The sequence below is a fragment of the Manduca sexta genome, chromosome 21 (assembly GCF_014839805.1).
Source record: "Manduca sexta isolate Smith_Timp_Sample1 chromosome 21, JHU_Msex_v1.0, whole genome shotgun sequence".
Classification (NCBI taxonomy): domain Eukaryota; kingdom Metazoa; phylum Arthropoda; class Insecta; order Lepidoptera; family Sphingidae; genus Manduca; species Manduca sexta.
The window spans coordinates 10,855,722-10,872,931 of NC_051135.1; the positions used below are offsets into that span (position 1 = coordinate 10,855,722).

Consider the following 17,210-nt stretch of genomic DNA (forward strand, 5'->3'; position numbering starts at 1 on the left):
CGGTTAAAGGCTGCAATTAAGGACGTTGTAATTCAGTAGATTGTATTCGAAATCGGTTGGCAGCCGACGGCTGTCGGACATGATACAAATTTGATCTTGGAAGCGACATACCGAAGATGGGATGCTGGAACATAATAATTTATGTTGTCGACGGTTATGTAGGCTTTGTTAGTTACGTGTGGTATGTGCACCAATAATATAGAAAATATGCACAGACTTTTGTCTAGCTAACATCTATCAATCAATCTTTGGTCTGTTACATCAATTGTAGGTGACTTAATAAGCATTGTTGGGGGTTGTTTTGAGATATTTTTCAGACGGCTTTTTTCCTGAGTTTTAGTAAAGAAATTAGACCAAATACTTTAAATTTTATAATGCTTCTTTATTTTTAATATCCTAAGTCGTAATGATGAAACGCTGCATACAATCACAAAAGAAATACTTACTGACTTCATTTAACGAAGAATTATGTATTTTGTTAGCGAGCTACTGACCCAGTCACTCCTAACTCGGATAATAGGGTTACTATTAACAATGTCTCAATAATTCGATTCATATTTAACTTAGACTTTTGTGCACTGAACCTATCATTCAGTTTGACCGCAGCCATTTTATTGACCTTAGCTTTACGCAACGTGTTCTTATCACATTAAAAATGCTTCTATAATATACTTATTGCTTAACACATTTTTCAATTGTAAAACCATCGCCAACAACTAAAAATATCCCCTAATACTTAGTTCAATAGATTTAAAATGCCATATTTCAAAAACAATTACCCTGAATTAGTTGCTCTAATTGCTTCGTATGCAGTCAAAGACCGAGTTTAAGCCTACATATAAAATGTTAATACAAAGCAAAACCTATTGTTCCTAGTTAATGCTAAAAGCGCTTGATGACCCATTGTGTTGTTTTAATGGTTTTAGCGTTCTAAAGTTTCGCTACCATATAAAATTATCTTCCATTTGTAAATCATTTGTGTTGAGTGTGACTGTTTGTAGATAATATTATAATATCGCTGGCTTACTATTACAAGGTGCTATGTTAACTTATTTATTATGCAAAAAGAGAATAGAATTTTTTGTGTTGTAAAATATTATAAGATAATAATTCATGTTTCCTCCTTTATTTATCCTGGTACACTATTTTTACATATTATTAAAAAGTCCCCCGCACGTGTCTGTATGTGTCGTAGCGATAAATTCAATGATTATCAAACGGCTTTCGTTGAAATTTGGTATGGAGATAGTTTGAAACCCTGGAAACGAAAGCTACTACAGCTGGACTTTTATTCCAGAAAAACAAACACGGACGCGAAGCCGCGGCCAAAAGTACTATTCCAAAATCTATGACTACAAGAGAATCAATTCCAAAACGTCAATTTTGGAATGCTTGATCATCCAACGAAATAATAGTAGTATTTTAAACCATTTTCTCATGTATTCGGTACTTTAATTAAGAATGACATTGTTCTCCCGACGTCAATAAGGGCTAAACAAATTGCGGTCGGTGTGGCACGTCCAAACACGTGCCGGAACAGGTCGATATTACCCGCCAACACTGATCGACATATGTCAATAACTAATCGTATGGTAGCTCTAATTGGAGGTTATAGTGGTTGTTTCAGAAGAATATTAAACATAATAAAGATTTAGCGTATTGGTGAAAGTGTAAAATAAATATTGAATATTTTTATAATTAATTTGGAATAAGTGGCTATTATAAATACGTAATATATTGAAATGTCTAGTGATATCGATTATAATTGACGTATAAAGGGTCAATTTGACGTTGCATTAATAAATGAAATCATCAACCCGTCTTTACTTAACAATGTGCTAAAAATCATACACGAATATTTTCATAAAAAATCCTGGTATTCTTTTTTGTTTTTTTTTTTAATTTTATGGTTTAGTGCAAATATAGTGTATCTCTAACTGAAAATGTAATGTTTTCTTGCGACGAATTCTTTAATAGTACTAAGAAAACGTTTAAAATGAAAAAAAATATATATTGATATTTATTTTGTTCGAAACTTACTTTTATATTTTTTAAGGTTCGAATAACTTACTATATTGTTACTTTTAAGAACATAACGTTGTTTCAGTAAATAACGTAATATCAAAATAATCCTATATATCTTGTCAGTCCAAAGGTTATTATCATAGCCTATTATATAATGCTATCAGGAACAAAGAAACCTTTGTTTATTACATAAATATATCGTGTTATAATTTCATACTACTCGTTATTTTGGGTTTTACCTGGTGGTCCCTAGGGAGCAATACATTTTTTGGGATGGGAGCCAGTTCCCTCAAGATTGGTTGTAATAAAATTTCAAGGTGAAGTGTTTTTTTTTTACAATTTATTTATACAAATATAAACTTTGTATTATGATGTTACAATGGTAAAGGTCATAAGAAGTATTATATGGATGCCACTTTCAACTGGTCGAAATCTTAAGTCCTCTTAAGAGGTGAGAGCTGATGATGATCAATGGACTATCCAGTGGCTAACCTTGATGAATGTTGTCCAGGTGGTAGTGGCAGTAGAAGAAAGGCGATGGTGGTATCCACGAGCAGCTCTTCAGCTCAGGGTCCTCGCTCCACCAGATTCTACCATGTGCTTGATCGGAGCACGCGCACCGCCGGATGCTCGATTCGATTCCCATCAGACGTAAGTAATTACAATTGGGTTACAGAAATGTTCCAACACACAAACTTGTTAAATAAATATTTGTGTTACGTTAGAATAGAGATCATTTTCGATAGTTTGAAATTAATATTTCAATTCTGTTCAGCTGTCAGTGGCATAATTTATAAATAACACGATTATTTTAAGATAGAATTACATCAATACGAAGTGTAGCATAAACCACAAAAATGAACACGTTGCACTGCGCTCGTCATTCTGAGACATAAGATTTTCAGAATCACAATGCTCAAGAATTACGCCGGCTATAATATCCTTCTACAGATGTTCTTCAAGCCGGAAGCCAACATTATGCTGGTGGTAGGATATATTTTATATCCACTCCCGATAGCGACCACCGTACTCAAGATGTTAAAACCCGCTATAGTAGCCCACGTAAGTGTATCGCGTTCCGGGATTAGCCTGTGTATATCCAAAACCATCAGGCCGGCATAATTATGTCAACTGTCGAGGAGTAATCATCTCTCGATAGCCGATATTCTATTGGACCCCCCTCCACTTACCATCATGGGATCATGTTGCCATGCTCGCATAGAAGAAAGAACATTCTGTCGCTTGGTGGCATCCACAGTCATGCTTACCCAGACTGATCTTATCATACGAAAGACCTACCATCATTTTATGATAACCATCGTTCTACTAAAGATCTACAATTTAACAGAAGTTATGTAACCGATTGTAGAAACGTTGAGGTCTAAATAATATACCGAGAGTACACAATACATAATTGCTGGTAAGCCGACAGCGCTCGGGGCGGTTTTAGATGGGAATTGCAAGTCAAGCGTTCAGTTCCTTAGTACATGTCTTGTAGAATTTGAAAGGCTGTTTGTTTTCAAGTCATTTGGGTCTGGGTTTCAGTGATTTTATGATTAATACAAAGGGCCGTATGAATATAATTGATGAAAGTAAAGGAAATGTAATAAAATTAAATAACTGCTGTATATTTGTATGTAACCCAATTTTAAGTATTTTAAAATCGTTGAGAAAGTATATTAGCGGCTCTAAAATTTAAAAATTATGGCATCTTAACATCATAGTACGAATACTATGAATGTAATCACAAGGAATATAGATAACAAAATGAAATATAACCTTAAATATTATAATAATTTTACATATAAAATAAGACTTAATTTTTTTTTTCGCTCTATAGTTGCAAAAACCGCTCTTTATCTATGCTATGACTACATTCTTCCCTCGCTATACATGCGTATCGCAAAGGTGATTAACCATGTTAAAAATGCTACCGGTAGCTCTGTCGGTGTATACGAGCCTAACGACTATTGTAATGTTATATTAATATACGTATATTGTATATGTCTGAAAATATAAGTCACAAAAATCAATTTTAAGAAATAAAATTAAATATTTCTCGTAGAATCCCAAGGTAAGAAACACAGGAAAAACGCGACCAATTTATCGCTATCGCTTATAATTTCGACTACGTCTGTCGTTAAGCGGAAACATTGGAACCGGAAGAATGACAATGAATTCTTTTTGCCGCTTTACTGCTCGTTGATTGGAACATTTCTAAAGCTTTCTTGAATGCTTTTTAATATTTTCCTAGGTTTACTTTCTTGCAAATACTATTTTATCTAGGTTCCAAATCATTTGTTTGCGCTACACTTACCTTCAATCTCATCTCGTTATTTCTAAAATCTTAATACAAAGCAATCGTGGGTGGTGATTACAATGATTAATTTTAGTAAATTGATATATATCTTTGATAACCAAATCCTAAATCAAATACAGTTGTTCCAAAAATTATGAAGTCAAAAAAGCTACTGTCAATAATTCGATGTTTCACAAATATTAACCCTGAGAATAACAACGTCTTTGTTAACTCAAAAAAAGAAATCGACAAGTCATGGACCCCTCGTTATTTTTAATCAATTTAACGTAAAGGTGCAATCCCAACACATATTTCACGTTGACGCTATTAATTTCCTTAGGATCGGAGTTCTGAAAACGTCATTCAAACGTTTGACAATACTAAGCAAAAGCGATCATTTATCATCATACATTTTGGTTGTAAACATTCAGATAGTGATTTTTGGAACATGCGTTGGCGTAACATGCACAATTATCAGTTTAAGAAAAAGCGAACTTTCAATCATTTTAAAGTTTATAATGTCTAATACGAATTTAATAAACTGATAAAAAATTTAAAATATTCAAAAAGATTGTCGCTTATCAAAGAAGCCTTCAAAAGAGCAAATTATTCATAGATTTTGTAAACATACAATTAATATTATACTCGTTGCATTGCATTATAGGTTTGTCATATACGCATTATCACCGGATTCATCCATCAGTTTGTCGTAGGAAATTCAGTGGAAATATTTGTAGTGTCTACGTAGTGCGAGAATGAGCAGTTTCCGTTTCATTGAAATGTCTTCTGTGTAAATTCAGATTGCGGAGTATTAGTCTATTTGATAGGTTCTTTTATTAATACTGTTGAGATTCTTTTAAATCAAAGGACGGAGGACCTTGATAATGTAATAACGAATATCCTTGCGAATGTACTTCTCCAAATCTGTCAGCCGGTCAAGCCGTTTAAAATACTGTGAGCTCATTCTGCGTAGATCGGACCACCAAAAGCAAAAATTTTAAAAATTGTATATTTGTCTTAATATCTACCTATGTATTGTAACTTTGACTTTGCGGATGAACAACCTCAGTCCCCCGTGACCACAAAGGCTGCAAAGTCATTGAAACGTAGGGATAAAACTAAAATATTAAAACCGCGGTAAAATAGTTTAATTTTAATACTTTCAAGTTATTTATCGCTACTTTGTTGACCAGATTCTTTCTCCCCAGAACCCCAGAGCACGAAGAGCAGCCAGGCCCGGAGTTCGTGTCAGCTGGAGTGTCTTTGTTCGTTGGTGGTGGCGCTTGTGGTGGAGGAGTGCTGTACCGTCAGAGAACCGCTCCCGCCCCCCGTGCGCCCGCGCACCTCGTCCCTCCCGCCTCGCACGACCGTCTTTGGATGTGGAAGTGCTTTAATTACACGTAAGTATCTAATGCCGGACTATATAGCTTTAATATCATACCTATAAGGAATGTTTTTGTACAAAATAGTTTTTTTCGAAATTACTTTTGAAATAATAACGTTATATAAATATCTATTAAAGAATTTCAAAACTTGGTATAGGGTTAAAGAGCAAATGGTCGACTTTTGGTCGTATTGTAGTGTCAAGGCAGGCGCCATAATAAAAGAGTTAAATTGTATTCAAACACAGATCACAAATTGTTAAGGGCTTATCGTTATACTTAACATATGAAGAAATATATAAATATTTCTTCATATGTTAAGTATAACGATAAGCCCTTAACCTAATGTTACACCTTAAATACTAGCTTATTGCTAACTCAAGCAATTTGCATCACGTACGCCGACACAGTTGCAATTACTGATAAAACGAAGCGGCAAAGTATAGAATCTATGAAGTCACGTACTCTAGTATTGTGGTAATACTTTAGATATAAAAAAAATGAAATCACATATTAGCAGACGTTGAGTATTACTGCCGAGTACACAGTAACTAAGTGCTAGTTCAAGTTACAATATAAACAGTTTTTACAATTCATCAAAGTCTATAGTTTGCCTTTGATCTCCAATTTTATTTCATCTTTAAATTAAAATTTCTTAATCCAATATCGTCCTTAATATCAAACAACCAAATACCTTACAACCACTTATAAAATTCCCAAATTAATGAAAGTTTATCACTAATGAAAATTCATTAACAAAATGAATAGCTCAGAGCACTTTTGAACTTGAAACACTTAATTTATGAAGCGACGGTGACGAAATTCCAATATAACTTGAAATAAATTTAGCAAATAAATTAACCTCGTGACTGGTTCAAATCGACTTGCAAATCAGTCTAGACTGATCTGTAATCCGTTTAGACGAAAATTCATTTTTTGAAAATCGAATCAGCAACGTTCAGCTCTTTCGAGTGTATAAAATTTAATTCATCTCATTTTTTTTATGTTATAGAAGGAGATAGAACCATTATAACAGAGATAGATTTATATATAATGTTATTGCGATATTGTTTTGGTTTTAAATGCTAGTTATCATTAACTAACTTTTTCAGGCTCGGCTTGCATCTTTGGTAGTAGTAGTTTCATCTTAGCTCAGGATACATACAGTTCGATAAATTAATAGTCCAAATTAACACTAAATTAACATAACTAAGTAGGAATCTACGCATAGCCGGTAAAACAATTAATTGCGTTAAACAACGCACAAGCCTACAGCAACAAACAATTCCTATAGAATTTGGCACAACGAAACAGCCAAGAATTCCCATAGAATTTCGCGTGGAGTTCAACTGAGCTGCGTTTAGAATTCGTAATAAATACAGTGAGAAAATAAACTCGCATAAATCCTAGTGCCGCTGATTCATCTGTCCCGTGCCGTAAGTTATGGATGCTGTGCTGAATGACAAACAGTCCCTGGTCTACGGATACCGAAGTTTAGAAGTTAAACTGGGGCAGATAAGTATGATCTGGTTTACGGTTTTGTGCTGTGGTTGATATATATTTCATTTGATTCAAAGTTTTGAATTTGTTCAACTATCATTTAAAGAATTAAGGTTATATTAATTTTTTGTCGTTACGAATTCTTAATTAAATGAGAGCAACAAAGGAATTCCGGTCCAGCACTCTGCATTTACAAACTAAACAAATTCACTTTCAAATAGAACAGAACATGGAATTTTATTCTAGTTAAATTGCACCATTCTAAATTCAATTGCCATTTTGCGCCACACCCGACGCGTGTTCATTCACAAAGCAAACCTGCGTATTGTCAATTACACTGTTATTCAAAGCTGCCATTCTACGTATCACTCCACTACGTTTGGTTAACGATACGCCGCCGACACACACTAAAGTGGCAACCCTAGTGCATTTTGCTCTTTATCTAGCGCATTTAGTTTGCTTTTGCGGTGAATTCTAGGGTTGTCTCTATTTGTTACAAATATTATTCTAAATCGATTTTGCAATGAGTATCGTTGTTCTGATTAGTATTGCTTTCTATTTTTATTTACGTAAATCCATTCTGTTGTCATGTCAGTCTATAATTAAGGTATACTATGAATTTCAATTCAACCTTGGGCCATGGCGCCGTCCCTGCGTCAGTGACACGTCGCTATTACGTTTCGTATGACGAGTGAGATTTCGGAGGCGATAATGTGGCAATAAGACGAAAATAATGCCCATCCAAATTCTTATTTCTGTCCTTTACGAGCACCAGATTCTTTCAGAATTGTGCGTGTTTATGGGGAGTAGAGATCATTTAACATCATCATCGATATATTTGTACTGCGTACTAGATTTGGCGTTCCGGACATTCACTGTGTTCAACAGAATTGAACTGTTATCCATTCAAACTGATTTTAGTATCAATATTGATGCTTTGATTTGATGCGGCTGTGTACGGAGTGGCGCTTATAATATAAAAACGCTAGTCTAAGTGCAAGCTTGGATGTGAAAAAAAAATATTAGTGAAATAAGTAAAATTATTTTTTGTACAAGTGAATAAATAAATTATAACAGTGACGTTTTGGTTGCCACTTTAGTTCAGATTTTGGACAAATAGTTTATATGAACTTTTGTGTCTATATAATATACGTCAATGAACATCATCAGCACTTGGTCATGGTCAGACTGAATGTATAGTATGAATTAAAAAGTTCCAATCTAGATACTAGTTTTGAGTTTCCTTGTGTAGATTTATTTTATTGACATTTTTCAAATTCCTTCCCAGATTTCATTTAGACGTCAGCACACTCCACGCAATCTATTATTCGTAAAACCGTCACAATATTGAAGCATCATCCGTCGAATATTAAAGCGGCTAACGTATTGTCAAATCCATCATAATACGGGGCGATGGTGATAACTCAGGTTTGACAGTATGACAAACGGCCTGAAGGAAACAATTGTGACATTAATATTTTAAAACTAATTTGATCACTTTTTTATAAATTTGCGCCACGGTAGTAGGCCGCCTGGGTAGTGTACTGATTTGTCTATTTCTGTCACTATTTATTTTACAAAATTATGCCGTATTTCTTAAAGTGGTTTGACTTTTTCTGTCACTAAGCGATATGTATAATTATGTTCTTTGGACATCGAATGCAGTTAGATCGTAGTTTAGTGCCACATAGTTGGTGATTTAAAGGTATATTTGAAACGTATTCTTACTGTTCATTAGCCGATAAATGAAATAATTTATTTGAGCATTTAAAACGTTATACATTATTTAGATTCCGTCAATATTAACTACTAGTTTGTAAAGCAGTTCTCATCAGAGAACAAATTACGCCACACTAATAAAAATCGCAAAAAAAAACCCAACGAATTGACGCCTTAAGTTTTTGACTACAAATGAAATGGAGATGGGCAGGGCACGTAGCCCGATATGACGATGATAGGTGGACCATCAGAGTGGTGAAACGGCTGGGACCTCGAGGCTGTAAAAAGACAGGTCGCCCATGTGCTAGATGGACAGACGAACTGGTAAAGGTAGCAGGAGAAAACTGGATTTCATTGGCTAGACACAAAGAACGATGGAAGTCCTTGGAGGAGGCTTTTACCCAAGGGGGGTCCATACATTTCGCGACAAAATAATAAAATGAAAATTAGTTAATATTATAATTTTATCATCAATGCAAAAATCAAAAATTAATGTTATTTATTCTGCTTAATAATCAGAATTTATTGTATGTTGTATGGAATTAAATAAAGCTTTATTATTATTATTATTATAAAAATAGACCTAAAGCTATATCTGATAAATAACCCAACCCAAAAACACAACTGATATGTTTCACACACAGTACGACTATCGCGATGAAATGTTACGCCTCTGCCTACCCCTGACTCGGGAAAAGATGTTATGCTATATGTATAAGTATGTGAGTAGTACAGTCAACCAAACTCAATGCAAAAACATAACTAAATACGACACAGGAAAGCTAAATTCGCGATTTCGTTTTCTTGGACGACATAATTATTCTAGTTTTTTTAATATTAAAAAAACTACCAAAGCGATCTTGAAAAAAATTTTATGGGACCAATCTGGAGAGAAATTCTTTCGAATAAAAAAAGAATTTTCCAAATCGGTTCATAAATGAGCGAGTTCTGAGGTAACAAACATACAAAAAAAAAAAAAAAATCACGTCGAAATTGATAACCTCCTCCTTTTTTTTTGAAGTCGGTTAAAAAGAATATTCGTCAACTACCGTTCTTAACATACAACCTAAGAACTGTAACGTTAAAAATTTACAAAAATTTCAAAAGAAACTTAACGCCCGTCACAAGGGGCGACTTCAGGGTTTTCCTTTTAAAGTAATTCGATTTGGTTTGAGCGCGAAATAATTTGAGCAAAGCCCCGGATTCGTTTCCATTAAACGTTTTTGTTGAGATGTAAATACGGTAAGTAGGTCACACGGATATAAAGTAATTCATTTCGTTTAATATACGAAATTGTGGTTTGAATAAATAGGGATGGCGTTACGAGATCAAAATCCTTTGGAGTTATGTGATTAAATTCACAAACAGTATGTATATAAAGCTGGGAAGTAGTCTATGAAGCGAAAGGCTGCCAATTATGTATGTTAAACAACAAAATATGACTATCTGCTCCTCAAAGTATTGATTTGAAACCAAATTCGGGAACGAAAGTTCAATTCACACACTCAAACACATCATCACGCATTTATTCCCGAAGAGGTATGCAGAGGCGCAATTAGGGCACTCACTTTTCGCCAAGTGTGTTCCGTCTCATGATGTGATAAGGGACAAGCCTGTCGCCATATCTAGTACAAATTTTATACTCCAGGCTGATACTGAACAAAAAAGACCAAATGTCATTTTGCCCGACTCGGGATTCGAACCCAGGACATCAGTACGCTGCCGTCATCAAAGTCCATTTCGATGTTCGTTATAGACAAAGGTGAGAAAAGAATCCATGGTTTCACGTTTCACTATTGCAATGTCCTACGAAATCTTTAAAAGAAACCGTAAAATATCCCGAGCTCAGACATATTCCATTACAAATGTTAAAATAGGTCCTAGATTTTATGTCACGTGCCATTAGGATTCACGTACAATTCGATAAATTTCAATCAAACATTCGATTAGGCAGAAAATAACATTTGCTTCCAAATTAACTTTGAATCCCGGGAGATAAGCATCCAACATCAAAATCGTTTCGATTTAGAGGCACTGTTTCGAATTGAAATTTCGGTAACGAATCGATTCTACCTGAATATATTTCATCCATTGATTACTAAAGAGCCAAACTATCTATGTTCTTGATCATTAATAATCGTATTTACGAATCTCCGTTGTCGATTTCTACCATACCAGCTTTAAATCGATATCATTCCAAAAAAATCGATACTATTTCAAACATGTTACGCGACCAACAGCAGTACACCATTGTGTTTTTGACATCGAATTAGTTCGGTAATATTGTTTTCCGATACGATCATTCCATTATGCAGTTTAATTAACGCAGCCTGTGTATGGACTGTTGTAACAGCGTGTAATAAATTCAATGTAACTAAATTGAAAAGCTCTCGCGTTGTACCAGTATCATCGCTGATGCATGACACTGAATAATTATTCAAACAGTTTCCAGTTACTGATGCTTCCTAGTGTATCTGAAATTACCAGTTTATTACTCGAAGCCATTGTATGAATTCGATTTATATTTTCGGAATTAATATGCTCATTACGCTCTGTTTTATTGATGTTCATTTATATTTTAGTAAAAGGTTTTCTGCTTTCAGCAATGAGTTTGGCTGTAGAATAATGTTATTAAGGTCAGGGGGCCATATTCCGTCTACACGTAATCTAATCTAGTCGTAGGATAGCTTTGATAGCCGTATATAAGCGCCGAAAAATCTATTTACCTTACTTACCTTTGGAAGCTGTACTTCAATTAGATCGCCCGTAATTGTAAAAAACCTTACTGGTGGTGCTACCGCAATGACTATTTCTGCCGCCAAGCAGCAGTGTGTAGTTACTGTTATGTTTCGGTTTGAAGCACATTGTAGTTAGTGTAACTACTGGACATAATAAGATTTACATCTCACGTCTCAGGATGGCGAGCGCAGTGGAATACCAAACAATACTTTGTAATTAAAGGTGTTGGATGGTGTTTTTATTGTTTATGGGCGGTCGTTTCGCTTACCATCAGCCGAACGGCAAGCTAGTCTCGTCATTCAAAGTAAAAAAAAAGACATACTTGCCACCGTAGACGAACTAAAACCGCCTTTAAACCTTAACAAAATATACTAAGATATAACACTATATATGATCTATTTCCAACTTCATACCTGTTACATGAACTATAATCCACGATTAGTATCCATTGCTAGTTGTGTTCCATAAATCGTATCAGCCCGAGCACGTAGCGCCTTACAATAGCTAATACTACAATACTAATTTCAAATGTGAGCGAGTACAGCCTCAGTAGGTACAGATTCGGTCCTAGATTAATCTTGGCATGCATTCAAAAAGTAGGTTATATCATTTACGTACGTATAGGGCACGATAATAATCTTAACATTATTACAGATCATATTAAAACTCATATTTGAACTGCAGCCATCTAGTTTTGAAGGCTTTTCTCAAGTTCAAAATCAAAGCAATGGAAATATGGAAATAAAATTTTAAAAAAACATTATTAGTAATGATGTCAAGAATTACTATTGTTTATTTTAAGTTTTTTCAAATACCGAAATCCTTGCGAAATTTGGATTCTCATTGATGTTTATAATTAAATACTTATTATTTTAATGTTTCCTGTATAAATTTTAGCAATTTTCTTATATGCAACTAAACTTAAATCTAAATAAGATCTATGAAAGGTTTGAAACATGCAACACAAGTGCATATAGACGTAGCTATATGGGTATTCCCAAAGCGAGAACACAATTGCAGTTCAATGAGCTGTTAAGCTAATACGTCTGGTTAATTTACAAACAACTGTTTTAAGTTCAGCACTAACAGATGATTAGGGGTGTACGATACTAGTAAATGAATATTCGTCTATATTTCTTCTCGAATATTCTATAAGATTATTCTTTAGCGAACCTATCAAAATGGTTTCTTTCTGATCTTAATGCATAAGAACTTTGAGTAAAAATGTTGATTAATGATGTTATAGCCGTTATGAATAAACAAGCCTCTATATTCAATAACTTTTACAAGATCTTTTGAATAAACATGCTATACTATCGATTAAGGAAATTGCTTACTCATGATACTTACTCACGGATCATCAATAGCTATAGCTAAGAGTTTAGTTGAACAGTTTGTTAAGACGAAAGTTGAAGGTTTGATGCCATCATAGGAAAACACCTCTGGTTTTGAAGGCTACAGTCTTCAGGTTATGTAATATTATATCATACAGATCTGATATCTATTACAATAATTTGCGTGTCTAAACCAATTTTGATACTATGGTTATTTATCTCAATATCCCTTGCTGGGTACTAAATATTACGTTTCTCTTGTGGTGATGTATTTTTTTTAATTCTATAAATTTCTGTGTATATGTAAGGTATGAGAAGTTTATCAACTTTTATAATAGTATGATTGCTTTTATTATTCAAAACAAAAAACTTTACAATTATATGCGTTCCTGACCTTTTCGTATTCCTACGTATATACATAGCATCACGCCTTTTTCCGTTTACAGGGGTGAGCAGATGGATAACATCCACATTTCGCCAGCTATGTTAAGTTCGATATAATAGAGGGCCACTCGATTGTCATTCACTAAACACAACTCCAGGCTCTGCTCTGATACTGGGCATAAAAACTATCAACCGAGGCTTTATATATATTATGATATAGGGCATAAACGAGCATACTGTTCATCTGATTGACCTTATATATTTGATGAATGATATTTATGAAAAGATTTTTTATACTGTAGATATCTTTAGCACTGAAAGCACATTCTCTCCCCAGAAACCAACTGTCTACTGACGGCGTGACGATCTCAGCACCATCTGAAGCCGGCCGCTGGTCTCTCTGGGCGCTGTCTCTTTCGAATCGTGGTCTCCGATTTTCAGCACCTCGGACGATTAACGTCTTCAGGCCAATCCAGCTAGACTTTTCTCTGCCTCCTGCTTTGAAAGTCGGGGAGACAGTGGAAGTCGATGTCAAGATTACAAACAACATCAATAATTGCATGGATGTGAGTAATTTTTTCTTATTAAATACACACACACCCACACACACATCATGCATTTATCCCCGAAGGGGTATGCAGATGTACAGACAGGGCACCCACTTTTCGCTAAGTGTGTTCCATCACATTATGTAATAGAGAGCGAGCCATATCCACACAAATAAACATTAATTAATAAGTAGCCTCGTAATATTCTATTATAAAGTGTACATTATAGGAATAAAAAATTCGTCGTAGAAATCATTACAGGATCACATGAATATAAATTTCATTCCTATTTAAAATTAGTAATTATATTAGAAAATGATGTATTTCGCTAGCTTTTTAGTCCCAGAATTAACGCTACTCTTATAATTTTGTTGTCTGTATAAATCAATATTTAGTAAGAATAAAATTCCTTTCATTGACGAACTTTTACTGAATTACTTCTCTATTACAGACCTACACGTTTAATATTCCTTTGTCACAATAAAAATAGAAAAGGACTGAATCCACCATTCTCATTTCACATTATTCATAAAGCATATCCATGCTCGGTTAAACTTATTGTTGATTTAGAAATACGTCTCCGAATGAAATATGCCGAGCCTATCATTTGTTGGGGGACAAATGGATCGTAAATGTGCAGCCAGGCGGAATCACATGGAACTGCGGACTAATCTACTGACATATTGTTCGGGTTATCCAAAATTTGAGATATGTTTGAGCAGAAGGTAGATGTTTTAAAGTTTTGATTTATTTTCCAGTAGTTACTTGTGTAGTGTAATATTTAATTTTAGGCCCTTCTACGCGTTAACTTCTAAAATATTATTTTTTCTTTATCTAAAATAAAGTAAATCCTTTCAAGTTTTTTTTAGTGAAGAAAAAACGATTGTTGCTAAGGAGATGAAAGCTTAAAAACGACTAGAAATTACGAGTCTGTTCAGCTTCTTTTGCGGCTGATTATACATAAAACCTTATTAGTCAGTTCACAATCATTATGGTGTTTTCATTTAGAGAAGTTACAATTAAGGAATTTACTACGTATTACGAAACTCCGTAAAAATAAATTTACTAAATAAGATACAGGTATATCATTAAAAATGTGTATATATTTATTATAGATTTATTGTAATTGATATTTAAATACAACAGCATTTATATACTGCCTTCTTTTATCGTGTAGTAAGTATTCATCGAATCTCTACCAGAGGTTTCTTAGGAGAAATATTATTTCTTCCATTTGAAGTAACTTAAAACTGTTTAATTGATTCCTAGAATAGGACCAACTCGCTTCTTGTTTTTGCTATTGTTCAAGAAAAGATAACTTTGAACGTGTATTCAATATTATGGATTTTATTTCCATTAGGTTTGCCAATTATTAGGTATCTGTATTTATAAATCTATACAAATACATTTTTTTTTATTTCTTCGCTTATCATGTAACGTAAATAAAGTTATTCTGATACAGCTATTGTAAGTAAATCTCAAAACAAGCAAAGGTAAATTGAACTCCATTAATATTGAAATCAGATTTTAAATTAAATTGTATTATAGAATGTGAGGTTAGTCAAGCGACCTATTTAAGGACAGTATTCAGTGATCGAGTCTTGTCACAAATATATTATATAAGTTACCTAACATGACCTTATTTTATTGCGAGAATATTAACACCCGGGTATTTTTGTCCGTTCTAAGCCTGGTTTGAAGTAAACAGATTATACTTAAGGGTTATATTCAAGCATAAAGGCCAGTAAGATAGGTCAAACTAGTAGCTGGCAGAAGAGTCGCCTAACCTAGGGAGACGTCTTCATTTTTTTTGAGGTTTACTTTGTAATTTTTTTTGCGTATATTTTTACTGGTTACATGCAAAAAGAAGCTGCAGTATGATTAAATAGATCCTTTCATTAGAAATATACATGGTCATTTTGTCATCCCGTTACTAAATGAAACCACATACTTATCTACTTGGCAATAACACTTTACAATAAATTTCTTGAGCCATAGGTATAAAATAAAAAGTGTATGTTTCGAACGAATAAATATTAACAAAAAGTATTTTTAATTTTACGCGCCCTAAAGCCACTACTACTACTCTAAGTGAATTCGTCGCAGTGGCAAGATCATTCTTTCAATCAGAAATACACCCACGGACACGCTATATTCGCATTAAACTACAAAATGATAAAAAAATCTGAAAACTAAAATTTGAATAATTTTTGGTACAATGTCAGCAAAGGTGAAGACGAGTATGTGGTTTTATTTAGGAACGCAATGTCAAAATGACCCTGTATATACTATCAGTAACTCATAGGAGGTATAAATCCATTACACGTTTCCTAAACCAAGATTGTCGCTAAGGTAAACATGTGAAAATTGACCGCGCCCAGAACACACTTTTTCCTCTACCCTCCGTGTAATTATTGACACATAGTCGACAAACATGACCTCCGGTATCTGAAACCTGAATCCTCTTTCCAATACCATCACAAACATGCATATTTGTTTAGGATCCAACCTTTAACAAATATTTTGGTTATCTGTTTGATTTTGTTCTTAAATTAATTCGTCTGGTTTATGTGTGGGTTATGTTTTTATCTTGTTCGGATAACACAAAATAATACGTAGCAGTAGTCGCATCTTTACACACATATCGCTTTTATCCTCAGGTAGGCAGAGGTGCAACCATGGCATCCAATTTTCGCCTGTGTACCGTCCCATGGTAAGATAGGAGGGCGAGTATAACGCCATAGCGGGCACAAATTCATGACTTCGGGCTGGTATTAAGTAGAAATACCTTCAACATCGCTGTTATCGTCTTATTTTAACATATATATATTTCAATTTAAAGTGCAATATAACATTTACGACACATATGATTATGATCATTACTATAGGCTATGACTATTCATATATCATCATCATCAGCCACAGGATGTCTACTGCTGAACATGGGCTTCCCCAATGATTTCCAAATCGATCTATTGGAAGCGGCCCGCATCCAACGACTTTTATTAGGTCTTATCGACATCAACATAGCAAAAAGTGCTGATTTTAAATATGTAGGAAACTTGTGTCGTGAAAAAAATTCGCTTAAGTCAATTAGCCTTTCAGCCGTCGATTTATTTATACGCATAATTGCCGAAGCATCAAAATGTAGCAAAATTTGTAAACAAATTAAAATGTAATACGCAACCGAGATAAATATCTGTTTACTTTGTGTGTAGTGGAAATATGAAAATTAATTTTGGAATGAGTTGTACAGCCAGGTAAGCTTTACATCCACCTT

At 34.1% G+C, this 17,210-nt stretch overlaps 1 protein-coding gene across 1 annotated transcript in view; it reads left to right on the forward strand.

The window, feature by feature from the left end:
* Positions 1-1,913: 1,913 nt before the first annotated feature.
* Positions 1,914-17,210, forward strand: part of LOC115440133 (C3 and PZP-like alpha-2-macroglobulin domain-containing protein 8) — a 33,723-nt gene continuing 18,426 nt past the window's right edge. Inside the window, exons 1-3 of the mRNA XM_037441035.1 lie at positions 1,914-2,676; positions 5,533-5,724; positions 13,720-13,948. Of these exons, the coding sequence (XP_037296932.1) occupies positions 2,522-2,676; positions 5,533-5,724; positions 13,720-13,948 (576 nt within the window). The 5' untranslated portion in view covers positions 1,914-2,521. The remainder of the gene's footprint in view (positions 2,677-5,532; positions 5,725-13,719; positions 13,949-17,210) is intronic.